Here is a 16,883-nt window from a genome sequence, read left to right on the forward strand (position 1 = left end):
CAGTTGATTAGAGCCTCAGTCCTGGGGCAGGAGTAGATCAGGGCTCTAGTCCTGGGGCTGGAGTTGATTCGGGCCTCAGTCTGGGGGCAGGAGGAGATCAGTTCTCTCATCCTGGGGCTGGAGTTGATTAGGGCCTCAGTCCAGAGGCAGGAGTAGATCAGGGCTCTATTCCTGGGGCTGGAGTTGATTAGGGCCTCAGTCCGGGGGCAGGAGTAGATCAGGGCTCTAGTCCTGGGGCTGGAGTTGATTAGAGCCTCAGTCCGGGGGCAGGAGTAGATCAGGGCTCTAGTCCTGGTGCTGGAGTTGGTTAGAGCCTCAGTCCAGGGGCAGGAGTAGATCAGGGCTCTAGTCCTGGTGCTGGAGTTGATTAGAGCCTCAGTCCCAGGGCTGGAGGAGATCAGGGCTCTAGTCCTGGGGCTGGAGTTGATTAGGGCCTCAATCCAGGGGCAAGAGTAGATCAGGGCTCTAGTCCTGGGGCTGGTGTTGATTAGAGCCTCAGTCCGGGGGCTGGTTTAGATCAGGGCTCTTGTCCTGAGGCAGGAGTTTATTAGAGCCTCAGTCCAGGGCCAGGATTAGATCAGGGCTCTAGTCCAGGGGCTGGAGTTGATTAGAACCTGAGTCCGGGTGCAGGAGTAGATCAGGGCTCTCGTCTTGGGGCTGGAGTTGTTTAGGGCCTCAGTCCGGGGGCAGGAGTAGATCAGGTCTCTGGTCCTGGGGCAGGAGTTGATCAGGTCTCTGTTCCTTGGGCTGGAGTTGATTAGGGCCTCAGTCCAGGGGCAGGAGTAGATCAGGTCTCTGGTCCTGGGGCTGGAATAGGTCAGAGCCAGGGTGTACTTGCCTATTTGCAGTTTCTCTCTGAGCTCCAGTTTGGCCAGGGAGAGTTTATCTTCTGCCTCTGCTACTGCAACTTTCTTTGCTGCCAACAGCTCCTCTGCATCATGAATGGCCTGAAACAGAGAGTCAGCTTCATCAAATCACAGCTCAGAAACCTCAGAAGGTAGAGGATCACACATAATAGCCTCGCCTAATCCCTGGCCCCGATTGTACTCTCCCCTGGTGCAGTCCGGCCAAAGACTCAAAGTGCCCAATAGTCCAAAAGAGATCAGGTGAAAATCACAGTTCCATAATACACCAAATACCCTCCCCCTCCATTCCCCAGTTTAACCCTTTTCCATCCTGTTCTTCAGAGCTCATGATTGTTTCTGAGTTGTAGATTCCACTGGTTTCCTCATTCTTTACTTCACAGCCAATACAGAAGGGGTATGCAACTATGGGGGCATTGCCTGGCACTCATATGCTTCCAACCTCCAGCAGGGGCACATGGCAGTAATCTTAAACACGAACCCTGGTGACTGCTCCCACAGCAGATAGAAGTTGAGAGACCGAGAGAGAAGGTGACCCAGAGTGAGAAACAGAGAGAGCATGATGGAGAAAGAGAGGTCGAGAGAGAGAGAGATAGAGAGTGAGAAATATACTGTGTCAGAGGAAAAGAGGGAAAAGGTCCTACTCCCGGACATGGTGAGAATCGTGCTTCCCCAAAAACCCTTACCCACCTGCAGCGTGATGTCTGTTTTACTCATGTTTTTATGCACACACTTGTCATGTTCGTTGATACGTTTGTTACACTCACAGTAGGCTTTCTGCAGCTGAGGAGAGAATGACTGAGTTAATTTGTTAGTCATATTCCAGCACTGGATTTTACACTCAAGATATGAACAAACCAAATGCTGGGAGTGCTCTTTGGCAAAGATTCCTGAAGAGCCAATCACCATTTGATGGTCACAATCATTATTAGACCCACAACCACTGTACTTTATCTCCATCTAGCACTCAGTCGAGAGAGGATTGTTGATGCTGCATCTCTCTTTTGTAGATTGATAGGTTACAAGACTTGTCAGTCAGAAATTCCGGATGGGTCAGACTGGACAGTGAGTTGAGGTTGCCATTGGAGCCTTGGGGCCATCTGTATTGAACACCACAGCACAGCTGTCAGTGGATGGGAAGAGGGGAAGAAAGCTGTCTCCAACACTGAGCTCTGGCTCCTGTTTCAGCTATTCCAGTACAGAGTGAGTGGGGAGATTATCACCCTCTTGGCCAAAGGTTGCGTTTACCAGTGCTGGTCAGGTTCAGCACCACTCCAGAGACACTTCAGTGCAGTACTGAGGGAAAAGTGCACTTTCAGAGCTGCTGTTGATTGAATGAAATGTGAAAGCAAGTTGACTCCTTTCTCAAGAGGAGGTTGATAGCACTCTTCATAAAAGAGCAGGGACATTGTCTGGTCATTTAATTGATTGCTGTACACAAATCGCCTGCCAGGTTTTCCAATGTTATCAGTGACGACACATTTCATTGGCTGTAAGCAGTTCTCAAATGCTTTTGGTTGAAGGAGCCCTTTTTAAGCTTATGAATAATCACTAATCCCTCATTTAAATATAATACACATAATACCCAGGTGAATTTGTGTTCTGGTGGCTTTCTTTGAGTTCAATTATGCCGTACTTAAATATTTACAAAATCCCCCTCCATTGGACAAAGCTGAAGTTACCTGTCACCTACTATCAGCCTTTGCAACTGCAGGTCTGTGTGGTGATCTGCCTACTCCTCTCCGTCCTCCATGAGAGGGATAACTCATACCAGCTCACACTGCACTGCACTATTTCTGGCCTTGCTCCAAGTCAGCCTCTGTCTGTGGACAGTTGTGTACTGCTTGACAGCTTTACAGGCCCATCACCTCCCCCTAGAAAGTCATTTGAACCCCATTTGAAAAACACTGCATTTTAACATTTAGAATGAGAGTACAAATCCTTTCTTTCCTTCCAGTGTAGGTCTGGTTTAGTGTCACTTTTCAGCTCAGACATTAAATCGAAAGGTTCTGCCTTTTCAGCTAGATGTAGCAGAAACATGGTACTGTTTAAGTAGAAGCTTCATGTTCACCATTCATCCCTCAATGAAAAAAATAACTATTCAGTCATCTTATTACCCTTTACTTGAAATGATTAAAGCAGCTGTGTTTACCTACAGAACAACAAATCTAATAATGCATTGTATGTGAAACCAGGATTGATGCACTCTGTCATCATGGTTCAACTCAGTTTCTATAAATATGTCCATGATTACATTGGAAACACCATCGTTCACTTCATAAAGAAATACAGGTTAAAACTGTTTTTAGCACACAGCAGGCCCTAAGGTCAACAAGAGGTACAGAAGTTAATTAATAGAAGTTATTACTCATCATATAATTGCACCCGTGCTGGAGATTTAAGAGGAACATGTGAACATCAAAAATAGGAGCAGGAGTAGGCCATTCAGCCCCTCGAACCTGTTCTGCCATTAATCTAGATCATGGCCGATCTTCTACCTCAATGACATCTTCCCGCATTATCCCCATATCCCTTGATATCTTTGATACCTAGAAATCTATCGATCTCTATCTTGAACAGACTCCATGACCTCAGTGCTTGGTGCTGTGGAACTCCATATAATTGTTTTGATCTTGTCATCCCACTACCTGACTCCAAATATCTCCTCCAACATTCTCCTTTGGTTAATCGAAAAGCAGAATACTGCGCAAGTGGAAAATCAGAAATAAGAACAGAAAACAATGGAAACACTCAATGGGTTAGGGCAGCATCCCTGGGGAGAATGTTTCAGGTCTGTGACCTGTCATTAGAACTGGGAAAAGTGAGAGATGTAATAGGTTTCAAGCACAGGGCTCACCACCCCCTTCTCAAGGGCAACTAGAGATGGGCAATAAATGCTGGCCCAGCCAGCAAAGCCCACAATCCATGAATGAATAATAAAAAGAAATGGTGATGGGGCAAGAAAGAATTACACAGATGAAGTGACCACTTTGTGAACACCGCTGTTGAGTCCACAAACATGATCTCGAGCTTCCAGTGCCTGTCATTTTAATTCTCCACTTGTCACTCAGTCTGACGTGTCTGACTCTGGCCTGCTGAACTGTTCCAGTGAAACTCAATGTTAGCTTCAGGAAGGAAACCTCATCTTTTATTAAGCACTTTACAGCCTTTCACTCAACACTGAATTCAGCAATTTCAGACCATAATCTGTGCTCCATTTTATTTCCTTTTCTAGATTCGGATTTATTCTTTCAGTCAGCAGCACATCTGCTCTCAGCACATCTTCTGTTTCTCGGTTTCTTTCCTTGGCCCATCACTATTCCCTTCAGCCCGAGAAAACTAACTCTTCTCTCAGTCAATCTCTCTCGACTTTCACCCTATCGCAGACCTTCCTTTGTCTCTGTCCCACCCGCCCCTTGTTCAAAACCTATTACATCTCTAACTCTGTCCGGTTCTGAGAAAAGTCACAGACCTGAAAGCTTAACTCTGTTTCTCTCTCCACAGATGCTACCTGACCTGTTGAGTATTTCCAGACTTTGCTGTTTTTATTTCCCTCTAGTTGTTCCCTTAGCTTTCTCATCCCAGTCTCTCAGTGTCCATCCTTTTTCGCTTATCACTTGCTCTGTTTTGCTCCAATTATTATATTGTGGGAGATGATGGTGTAGTGGTTATGACACTGGACTAGTGATCCAGAGGTCCACGCTAATGCTCTGGGGACAAGGATTTAAATCCTACGATGGACGCTTATGGAATTTGAATTCAGTCAATGAATTGGAATATAAGGCTAGTCTCAGTAATGGTGACCATGCCAACTACCGTCGATTGTTGTAAAAACCCATCTGGTCCTTTAGGGAAGGAAATCTGCTGTCCTTACCTGGTCTGGCCTACATGTGACTCCAGACCCACAGCAACGTGGTTGACTCTTAAAACTGCCCTCTGAAAGGGCCGAGCAAGTCACTCAGTTCAAGGGCAATTAGGGATGGGCAACAAATTCAGGCCTTGCCAGTGATGCCTACATTCCATGAAAGAATTTTAAAAAATTTCTGTTGAATGTTAAGCAGTTAGTTAACATTTTGAGTCCCGTGCCTTTGCCGGAAGTGCAGCTGAGGCCTCAAATTTATTCAACAATTGATCATTGCTTTGAGAAGCGACTCAAAGTGCTTCAGGACAATTAGTTCCTTTGAAGAGCAGTAATTTATTATTTTACTACCTCATGGGATGTGGGCTTCGCTGGCTGGGCCCAGCATTTATTGCCCATCCCTAGTTGCCCTTGAGAAGGTGGTGGTGAGCTGCCTTCTTGAGCCGCTGCAGTCCATGTGGTGTAGGTACACCCACAGTGCTGTTAGGGAGGGAGTTCCAGGATTTTGACCCAGCGTCAGTGAAGGAACGGCGATATATTTCCAAGTCAGGATGGTGAGTGACTTGGAGGGAAACTTCCAGGTGGTGGTGTTCCCATCTATCTGCTGCCCTTGTCCTTATGGATAGTAGAGGCTGCAGGCTTAGTAGGTATTATTGAAGGAACCTTAGTGTGTTGTTGCAGTGCTGTTTGTAGATGGTACAAACTGCTGCCACTTTGTATTGGTGGTGGAGGGAATGAATGTTTAAGTTGGTGGATGTGGTGCTAATCAAGTGGGCTGCTTTGTCCTGGATGGTGTTGAGCTTCTTGAGTGTTGTGGGAGCTGCACTCATCCAGGCAAGTAGGGAGTAATCCATCACACTCCTGACTTGTGCCTTTTGTTGGTGGACAGGCTTTGGGGAGTCAGGAGGTGAGTTACTGTCCGCAGAATTCCCAGCCTCTGACCTGCTCTTGTAGCCACAGTATTTATAGGGCTAGTCCAGTTCAGCTTCTGGTCAATGGTAACGCCCTAGATGTTGATGATGGGGGATTCAACAATGGTAATGGCACTGAATGTCAAGGGGCGATGGTTAGATCTGTTCCTTTTGAGATGCTTATTCCATGAAACTTGTGTGACATGAATGTTACTTGCCATTTATCAACCCAAGTCTGAATGTTGTCCAGGTCTCACTGCATATGGCATCAGCATCTGAGGAGTCATGAATGGTACTGAATATTGTGGAATCATCAGTGGACATCAGCACTCTGGCCTTATGATGGAGGGAAGGTTAGGATGGCCAGTGATACCCACATCCCATGAAGTAGTAAAATAATAAGTCACTGCCTTTTAAAGGATCTAATTGCAGCTGAAGATGGTTGGGCCGAGGACACGACCCTGAGGAACTCCTGCAGTGATGTCCTGGAGCTGAGATGACTGACCTCCAACAACCACAACCATCTTCCTTTGTGCTAGGTATGACTCCAATGAATAGAGAGTCTTCCCCCTGATTCCCATTGACTTCAATTTTCCTAGGGGTCTTTGACACTTAGACAAATGCTGCCTTGGTGCAAAGCACAGTCACTCGCACCTCTCAGCTTGAGTTCACCTCTTTTGTCCATTCTTGCAACAAGGCTGTAATGAGATCATGAGCTGAGCGGCCCTGTTATTAATACAAATGTGGCAACCATTTTGTGCATAGCTGGAGCCCTGTGATGGTCTAATATATTAACTAATCTGCTTTTGAGAGAGACGATTAATGTTGATCAGCACAACCAAGTATATTATTCTCCTTCAAAGCAGTGAGTCTGAACTCTTGATACCACTGCTTCTTCTCTAATCAAAGGTGAGGCTGTTTCAACAGTGCAGCATGGCCTCATTACTGCCCCTCAGACAGTGCAGCACTCCCTCAGTACTGACCCTCTGACAGTGCAGCACTCCCTCAGTACTGACCCTCTGACAGTGCAGCGTTCCCTCAGTACTGACCCTCTGACAGTGCAGCACTCCCTCAGTACTGACCTTCTGACAGTGCAGCACTCCCTCAGTACTGACCCTCTGACAGTGCAGTGCTCCCTCAGTACTGACCCTCTGACAGTGCAGCACTCCCTCAGTACTGACCCTCTGACAGTGCAGCACTCCCTCAGTACTGACCCTCTGACAGTGCAGCACTCCCTCAGTACTGACCCTCTGACAGTGCAGCGCTCCCTCAGTACTAACCCTCTGACAGTGCGGCACTCCCTCAGTACTGACCTTCTGACAGTGCAGCACTCCCTCAGTACTGACCCTCTGACAGTGCAGTACTCCCTCAGTACTGACCTTCTGACAGTGCAGCGCTCCCTCAGTACTGACCCTCTGACAGTGCAGCACTCCCTCAGGACTGACCCTCTGACAGTGCAGCACTCCCTCAGTACTGACCTTCTGACAGTGCAGCACCCCCTCAGTACTGACCCTCTGACAGTGCAGTACTCCCTCAGTACTGACCTTCTGACAGTGCAGCACTCCCTCAGTACTGCCCCTCAGACAGTGCAGCACTCCCTCAGGACTAACCCTCTGACAGTGCGGCACTCCCTCAGTACTGACCTTCTGACAGTGCAGCACTCCCTCAGTACTGACCCTCTGACAGTGCAGTACTCCCTCAGTACTGACCTTCTGACAGTGCAGCGCTCCCTCAGTACTGACCCTCTGACAGTGCAGCACTCCCTCAGTACTGACACTCTGACAGTGCAGCACTCCCTCAGAACTGACCCTCTGACAGTGCAGCACTCCCTCAGTACTGATCCTCCAAAAGTGCAGAACTCCTTCAGTACTGCCCCTCTGACAGTGCAGCACTCCCTTAGTACTGCTGGTCCCACAGTGCGGCACTTCTTCGGTACTGCCATTCTGACAGTGCAGCACTCCCTCAGTACTGACACTCTGACAGTGCAGCACTCCCTCAGTACTGACCCTCCGACAGTGCAGCTCTCCCTCAGTGCTGACCCTCCGACAGTGCAGCACTCCCTCATACTTCTCTATGTTAAAATCCATCTGCCACTTTACCGCCCACTCCACTAACCCATCTATATTGTTTTGGAGATTATGGCTATGCTCTACACCATAAGACATAGGAGCAGAAATTAGGCCATTCGGCCTATCGAGTCTGCTCCACCATTCAATCATGGCTGATAGGTTTCTCAACCCCATTCTCCCGCCTTCTCCCCGTAATCTTTGATCCCCTTACCAATCAAGAACCTATCTATCTTGGTCCCAAATACACTCAATGACCTGGCCTCCACAGCCTTCTGTGGCAATGAATTCCATAGATTCACCACTCTCTGGCTAAAGAAGTTTCTCCTCATCTCTGTTCTAAAGGGTCTTCCCTTTACTCTGAGGCTGTAATCAGAGGACACAGCCTGTTCTGGTGACGGTCTGATCAAATCTAATCTGCAAATAGAAAATTTCAATGAGTGAGTGGGCAGTCAATGGAACTGCTTCCTTCAGGAGTAGAAGAAAGCAGATCGTATTGATTTATTTTAGATTTATTTCAGTAAATAGTGTTTTGGGATCCAGTCTATGACTAATTTGAGATGTGATATATGATGAGTGTAGCTCATGGAGGAACAAGTGATTTGCTAAAGGAAGCAGTGCCATAGTCACTGGATTTAGTGTCTAGGCTAATTTTCCAGGTTTGAATCCCAGCATGGAAATCCAATAAAAAATCATTAGATGTTAACCATGAAACCATTGGTGGTTGTTGTAAAAACTCACTCATGTCCTTTAGGGAAGGAAATCTGCCATCCTTACCTGGTCTGGCCTACGTGTGACTCCAGACCCACAGCAATGTGGTTGACACTTAAATGCTCTCTGAACAAGGGCAATTAGGGATGGGCAGTAAATGCTGGTCTAGCCAGCGACACCCACATCCTGTGATTGAACTTTTAAAAAACCTATGGCTCCCAAAGCTCTCCATCACTGGGTGTTTTACTGACCTTGGGCTGGACTTTTGAAAGGGGTGGGGGTCAGGAACCTGCTTACCTCCAGTTAACAGCCTGTGAAGCTCCTTAAGGAGTTTGTTAACAGGCTGACCAGGGTGAGAAGAGAATTTTCAATCAGCAAATCGATGTACTCACGCAGCCTGGTGCACCTTCGCGCACAGCTGATCAGTCCAAAGAGGGGAGGAGTTAATGGTTTGTTTTATACGGTGAAAACTCTCAGAACCTGGAGCTTCGTGGGATCTGGTACAACACCTTCCATTTGGCCTTGTGTGGTTATGCTGCTGGTCCTCCGCAGAGCTGCCTGCTCTCTTCAGCAAGGCTCTCGCCTCCTGGAGATGCTCAGCGCCACTGAAAGATGCACTGAGCCCATCTGCCACCCAGTTAAGGCATTTACGTTTCATGATCGTGTCGTGTGAGAGACACAGATGCAGTGCAGGGTCAGGATCTGGAAATTATCCAGGCATGGGTTTCCAACATCACATTGAAAATCACGCCCATCATGACTGGGTCTGTTTTAGACTAACTGATAGAGATTGACTGCTGATTGTTCAACAGTTCTACTACCGTTGTCTCACTTACTCACTGTCTCACTGAAATAGAAGGACACTGGACTTTCTTCATCAAGCGATTTTTTTTTGATTCATTCAAAGGAAATGGGCTTTGCTGGCTGGGCCAGCATTTATTGCCCATCCCTAACTGCCCCTTGAAAAGGCAGTGGTGAGCTGCCTTCTTGAACCACTGCAGTCCCTGGGGTGTGGGTATACTCACAGTGCTACATATAAAATATCCCGAAATAGGATAAGAATTGGTTCACTCACTGCAAAGATGAAATAAGACAAAGGAAAGACCAGTGAAAGATTGTGGGGACCAAAACCCTGGGCAAATTCAAAGAAAGATAGATGAAAGGTTAAGGAATAGGTAGGGTTGTCTGGGAATCTGAGGCACAATAAAGTGCTAATTGAAGTAGACAGGTTGTAACAGGAATGTGCCTTTTGTTGAAGAATCCCCTCCTGATCCAGAGCTGGTCAACATTTTCCAGAAAGTTGCTGAAGGACAGTTGGCTTCACCAGGTACTAGTTAGGACAATGCTGGAGGGACAGTTACCTCATGCTGATATTGGGCCAGTTCCTTTGTGAGTTCTGAAACCTGATTCTGAATCCTGGAGTGGAGAAAAATGAGATTTCAGGTTATAGAATCACAGGTTTCCCATCACACAGCTCCTCACCTCCACAATGGTGTTTCAACTAAACCTTCTTACTTTCAGTTCATTCCCCTGTCCTTTCCTTGTATACTTATACATTCTTCCTTTTCGAATACTAATCCAATTCCTTTTAAAAATCAACTTATAGGGCAAAATATTTGCCCCCCCAAATGAGAGTGAGTACAGAAGCAGGCAAGCACATGATTCCAGTTTCTGGCACCATCGCGCCACCAAACAATTTTCCTGGGGTCAGGATGGGGGTCTAAAGTGCTACTCAACTGTAAGTGGTGGTCCATGGCCAATTACAGCCAATCATTACAGGCCAAATGGAATTTTCCAATTGGCCTGCAGACATCCCACCCCTCACCAGCCCCCTTTGGAATTGGCATTACAGCCAAGCTTTGGGGCACTCCCAACCTACCTACACACAGCTCCAGCTGCAGACCATCCTATTGAGGGGCTCCCCCTCCACCAGGGTGGTCTGACAGCTGCCACCATCTATTATTGTAAAAGTTTCAAAAGTGAGAGGAAGTCTAAAGATGGCTGCTGCTCCTTCCATGACCCTCCAACTTTAAAAGCCCACCCAGTGTGCACCCCTTCTGGTCCCTAATTGGTCAATTCAGGGAAAATCACAGTCGGGTAATTATTTCCCATACAATGTGGGGTCAAGACCCTTATTTGGTGATGCTTTTGGAATCCCAACCCAAAACCCAAAGTTTTGGCCATAGTCTCTGCCTTGATGGTCTATTGTGGTAAACTTTTCAATATTTCATGATTTTTTTAATTAATTCATGGGATGTCAGCTCGCTGGCTGGGCCAGCATTTAATGTCCATCCCTAGTTGTCCTTGACAAGATGGTGGTGAATGTTTGTGGATGTGGTGCCAATCAAGCAGCTGCTTTGTCCTGGATGGTGTCAAGCTTCTTGAGTGTTGTGGGAGCTGCACTCATCCAGGCAAGTGGGGAGTATTCCATCACACTCCTGACTTGTGCCTTGTAGATGGTGGGCAGGCTTTGGGAGGTCAGGAGATGGGTTATTCATCACAGGATTCCTAGTCTCTGACCTGCTTTTGTAGCCACAGTATTTATCTGGCTAATCCAGTTCAGTTTCTGGTCAATGGTAACCCCCAGGATGTTGATAGTGGGAGATTCAGTGATGGTAATGGAACTTCAAGGGGTAACGGTTGGATTCTCTCTTGTTGGAGATGGTCATTGCCTGGCACTTGTGTGTCACGAATGTTACTTGCCACTTGTCAGCCCAAGCCTGGATATTGTCCAGGTCTTGCTGTATTTGGACATGGACTGCTTCAGTATCTGAGGCGTCATGAATGGTGCTGAACATTGTGCAATCATCAGCGAACATCCCCACTTCTGACCTTATGATGGAAGGAAGGTCATTGATGAAGCAGCTGAAGATGGTTGGGCCGAGGACACTACCCTGAGGAACTCCTGCAGTGATGTCCTGGAGCTGAGATGACCGACCTCCAACAGCCACAACTATCTTCCTTTGTGCTCGGTATGACTCTAACCAGTGGAGAGTTTTCCCCTGATTCCCATTGAGTCCAGTTTTGCTAGGGCTCCTTGATGCCACACTCGGTCAAATGCTGCCTTGATGTCAAGGGCAGTCACTCTCACCTCACCTCAGGAGTTCAGCTCTTTTGTCCATGTTTGGACCAAGTTTGTAATGAGGTCAGGAGCTGCGTGACCCTGGCAGAACCCAAACTGGGCATCCGTGAGCAGGTGCTAAGCAAGTGCCTCTTGATACTGTTGATGACCCCTTTCATTACTTTACTGATGATCGAGAGTAGACTGATGAGGTGGTAATTGGCCGGGTTGGATTTGTCCTGCTTTTTGTGTACAGGACATACCTGGGCAATTTTCCACATAGCCGGGTAGATGCCAGTGTTGTAGCTGTACTGGAACAGCTTGGCTAGGGGTGCGGCAAGTTCTGGAGCACAAGTCTTCAGTACTATTGCCGGAATATTGTCAGAGCCCATAGCCTTTGCAGTATCCAGAGCCTTCAGCCATTTCTTGATATCACAGGAGTGAATCGAGTTGTCTGAAGACTGACATCTGTGATGCTGGGGATCTCCAGAGGAGGCCAAGGTAGACCATCCACTTGGCACTTCTGGCTGAAGATTGTTGCAAATGCCTTATCTTTTGCACTGATGTGCTGGGCTCCTCCATCATTGAGGATGGGGATATTTGTGGAGCCTCCTCTTCCAGTTAGTTTTTTAATTCATGACCAGATGTAGCAGGACTGCAGAGCTTAGATCTGATCCGTTGGTTGTGAGATCGCTTAGCTCTGTCTATCACTTGCTGCTTATGCTGTTTGGCACACAAGTAGTCCTGTGTTGTATCTTCACCAGGCTGACACCTCATTTTTAGGTATGCCTGGTGCTGCTCCTGGCATGCCCTCCTGCACTCTTCATTGAACCAGGGTTGATCCCCTGGTTTGATGGTAATGGTAGAGTGGGGGATATGCCAGGCCATGAGGTTACAGTTTGTTTCAAGTACAATTCTGCTGCTGCTGATGGCCTACAGCACCTCATGGATGCCCAGACCTGAGTTGCTAGATCTGTTTGAAATCTATCCTATTCAGCACAGTGGAAGTGCCACACAACACGATGGAGGGTATCCTCAATGTGAAGGAGGAACTTTGTCTCCACAGCAACTGCGCAATGGTTATTCCTACCGATACTGTCATAGACAAATGTACCTGCGGAAGACAGGTTGGTGAGGGTGAGTTCAAGTGTGATAGTTCCCTCACCGCCTGCCACAGACCCAGTCTAGCAGCTACGTCCTTTAGGACTCAGCCAGCTCGGTCAGTAGTGGTGCTACCGAGCCACTCTTGGTGATGGAGACCCTCCCCCATTCAACTCCCCCACACAGGTTACATTCAGCGCCCTTACCATCCTCAGTGCTTCCTCCAAGTGATGTTCAACATGGAGGAGCAGTGATTCATCAGCTGAGGGAGGGCGGTACGTGGTCATCAGCAGGAGGTTTTCTTGCCCATGTTTGACCTGATGCTATGAGACTTCACGGGGTTCAGAGTCGATGTTGAGGACTCCCAGGGTAACTCCCTCCCGACTGTATACCACTGTGCAGCCTGCTCTGCTGGCTCTGTCCGGCCGGTGGGACAGGACATACCCAGGGATGGTGATGGTGGTGTCTGGGACATTATCTGTAAGGTACGATTCTGTGAGGATGACTATGTCAGGCTGTTGCTTGACTGGTCTGTGAGACAGCTCTCGAGCCCCCCAGACATTATTAAGGAGGACTTTGCAGGATCGACAGGGCTGAGACTGCCATTGTCACTACCACTGCCTAGGTCGATGCCGGGTGGTCCGTCTGGTTTCATTCCTTTTTTGAGGCTTTGTAACGGTTTGTTACAACTGAGTGAGGGGCATTTCAGAGTCAACCACATTGCTGTGGGTCTGGAGTCACATGTAGGCCAGACGAGGTAAGGACAACAGATTTCCTTCCCTAAAGGACATTAGTGACCCAGATGGGTTTTTACAACAATCAACAACGGTTTCATGGACATCATTGGACTTCTAATTCCAGATTTTTATTGAATTCAAATTCCACCATCTGCTGTGGTGGGATTCAAACCCAGGTCCCCAGAGCATTACCCTGGGTTTCTGCATTACTAGTCCAGTGACAATACCACTACACCATCGCCTCCCCTTGAAGATCAACAGGTCAGGCAACAAGGGGCAGATCCCCATTTTGCTGATTCTCCTGGGATATTTGGGGTTTCCCAATTGGGACTCAGCTGGACCAATACCTGCCAGAGGCCAAAGCCATCGAAGCTAAAGAGAGCGCAATTCTGGACAGACGTGGCACACTTTGAAGGCAGTGGTCTGTCCAACACCGCTTCAGAGGGATTAGGAAGATTGGGCCACCAGTGACCCTTCATTCCTGCGTCACTACGGTGAATTCTTGCCCTATTCACTATTCCACCATCAGGAGTTTGTTCCACAGTATGTTGGAAAGTTTGCATCCCTGACCTGTGATTTTGTGTTGAGAATCTCCTTCACATCTCTCTGCATTGAATTGTATTTGACAACCTCCACTCTGCTCAGCTGAGCAGTTTGCTGCGTTTTCTAAGCACCCTAACTTGGTATTATCAGCAAACTTCACACACGTGTGCACCATATCACAAACACACAGATGCACACACATGGATAAGTACACACACAGGGGTACACACACAGGGGTACACATACAGGGGTACACACACAGGGGTACACACACAGGGGTACACACACAGGGGTACACACACACAGGGGTACACACACAGGGGTACACACACAGGGGTACACACACACAGGGGTACACACACAGGGGTACACATACAGGGGTACACACACACACAGGGGTACACACACAGGGGTACACACACACAGGGGTACACATACAGGGGTACACACACAGGGGTACACATACAGGGGTACACACACACAGGGGTACACACACAGGGGTACACACACAGGGGTACACACACACAGGGGTACACACACAGGGGTACACACACAGGGGTACACATACAGGGGTACACACACAGGGGTACACATACAGGGGTACACACACAGGGGTACACATACAGAGGTACAAACACAGGGGTACACATACAGGGGTACACGTACAGGGGTACACACACAGGGGTACACACACACAGGGGTACACACACAGGGGTACACATACAGGGGTACACACACACAGGGGTACACACACAGGGGTACACACACAGGGGTACACACACACAGGGGTACACACACAGGGGTACACACACAGGGGTACACACACACAGGGGTACACAAACAGGGGTACACACACAGGGGTACACATACAGGGGTACACACACAGGGGTACATATACAGGGGTACACACACAGGGGTACACACACAGGGGTACACATACAGGGGTACACACACAGGGGTACACACACAGGGGTACACACACAGGGGTACACACACACAGGGGTACACACACAGGGGTACACATACAGGGGTACACACACACAGGGGTACACACACAGGGGTACACACACAGGGGTACACATACAGGGGTACACACACAGGGGTACACACACAGGGGTACACATACAGGGGTACACACACAGGGGCACACACACAGGGGTACACATACAGAGGTACACACACAGGGGTACACACACACAGGGGTACACACACAGGGGTACACACACAGGGGTACACATACAGGGGTACACACACAGGGGTACACACACAGGGGTACACATACAGGGGTACACACACAGGGGTACACACACAGGGGTACACACTCAGGGGTACACACACAGGGGTACACACACAGGGGTACACATACAGGGGTACACATACAGGGGTACACACAAAGGGGTACACATACAGGGGTACACATACAGGGGTACACACACAGGGGTACACACACACAGGGGTACACACACAGGGGTACACATACAGGGGTACACATACAGGGGTACACACACAGGGGTACACATACAGGGGTACACACACAGGGGTACACACACAGGGGTACACACACACAGGGGTACACACACAGGGATACACATACAGGGGTACACACACAGGGGTACACACACAGGGGTACACACACCGGGGTACACACACGGGGGTACACACACAGGGGTACACACACACAGGGGTACACACCCAGGGGTACACATACAGGGGTACACACACAGGGGTACACACACAGGGGTACACATACAGAGGTACACACACAGGGGTACACACACAGGGGTACACACACAGGGGTACACATACAGGGGTACACACACAGGGGTACACACACAGGGGTACACATACAGGGGTACACACACACAGGGGTACACATACAGGGGTACACACACAGGGGTACATACACAGGGGTACACACACACAGGGGTACACATACAGGGGTACACACACAGGGGTACACACACAGGGGTACACACACAGAGGTACACACAGGGGTACACACACAGGGGTACACATACAGGGGTACACATACAGGGGTACACACACAGGGGTACACATACAGGGGTACACATACAGGGGTACACACACAGGGGTACACACACAGGGGTACACATACAGAGGTACACACACAGGGGTACACATACAGGGGTACACATACAGGTGTACACACACAGGGGTACACACACAGGGGTACACATACAGGGGTACACACACAGGGGTACACACACAGGGGTACACATACAGGGGTACACACACAGGGGTACACATACAGGGGTATACACACAGGGGTACACACACAGGGGTACACACACAGGGGTACACATACAGGGGTACACATACAGGGGTACACACACAGGGGTACACATACAGAGGTACACACACAGGGGTACACATACAGGGGTACACACACAGGGGTACACATACAGGGGTACACACACAGGGGTACACACACAGGGGTACACATACAGGGGTACACACACAGGGGTACACATACAGGGGTACACACACAGGGGTACACACACAGGGGTACACATACAGGGGTACACACACAGGGGTACACACACAGGGGTACACATACAGGGGTACACACACAGGGGTACACATACAGGGGTACACACACAGGGGTACACACACAGGGGTACACACACAGGGGTACACATACAGGGGTACACATACAGGGGTACACACACAGGGGTACACATACAGGGGTACACATACAGGGGTACACACACAGGGGTACACACATGCACACATAAGTTCACACAAATACACACACATAGGAATATATATACACACACACACCCCAGTACACACAAAGACAATCAAGATCTCACGCATTCAATTATGATAAGGAGTTCAAACCCTTGCTGAAATGTTCCCTCTCTAATTTAGAGGCACTAATGCCAGGCAGCCTCCCTCCCTCCCACTATAGCTCCACACCCCATTAGAACTCAGCAGACACTCAAGGATGGAGCTGGGGAGGGGATTGTATATCCGAACTCTGCCCTGAGCTGCTCCACTGGAGGAAGCA

At 48.6% G+C, this 16,883-nt stretch overlaps 1 protein-coding gene across 1 annotated transcript in view; it reads right to left on the minus strand.

Annotated features, from left to right (window-relative positions):
• Nucleotides 1-16,883, minus strand: part of LOC121275757 (IQ motif and ankyrin repeat domain-containing protein 1-like) — a 264,758-nt gene that overhangs the window by 167,336 nt on the left and 80,539 nt on the right. Inside the window, exons 7-9 of the mRNA XM_041183356.1 lie at nucleotides 9,772-9,826; nucleotides 1,554-1,646; nucleotides 835-947 (exon numbers count right to left, since the gene is read on the minus strand). Coding sequence (XP_041039290.1) covers nucleotides 835-947; nucleotides 1,554-1,646; nucleotides 9,772-9,826 — 261 coding nt within the window. The remainder of the gene's footprint in view (nucleotides 1-834; nucleotides 948-1,553; nucleotides 1,647-9,771; nucleotides 9,827-16,883) is intronic.

This window comes from Carcharodon carcharias, chromosome 3 (genome assembly GCF_017639515.1).
Source record: "Carcharodon carcharias isolate sCarCar2 chromosome 3, sCarCar2.pri, whole genome shotgun sequence".
NCBI lineage: Eukaryota > Metazoa > Chordata > Chondrichthyes > Lamniformes > Lamnidae > Carcharodon > Carcharodon carcharias.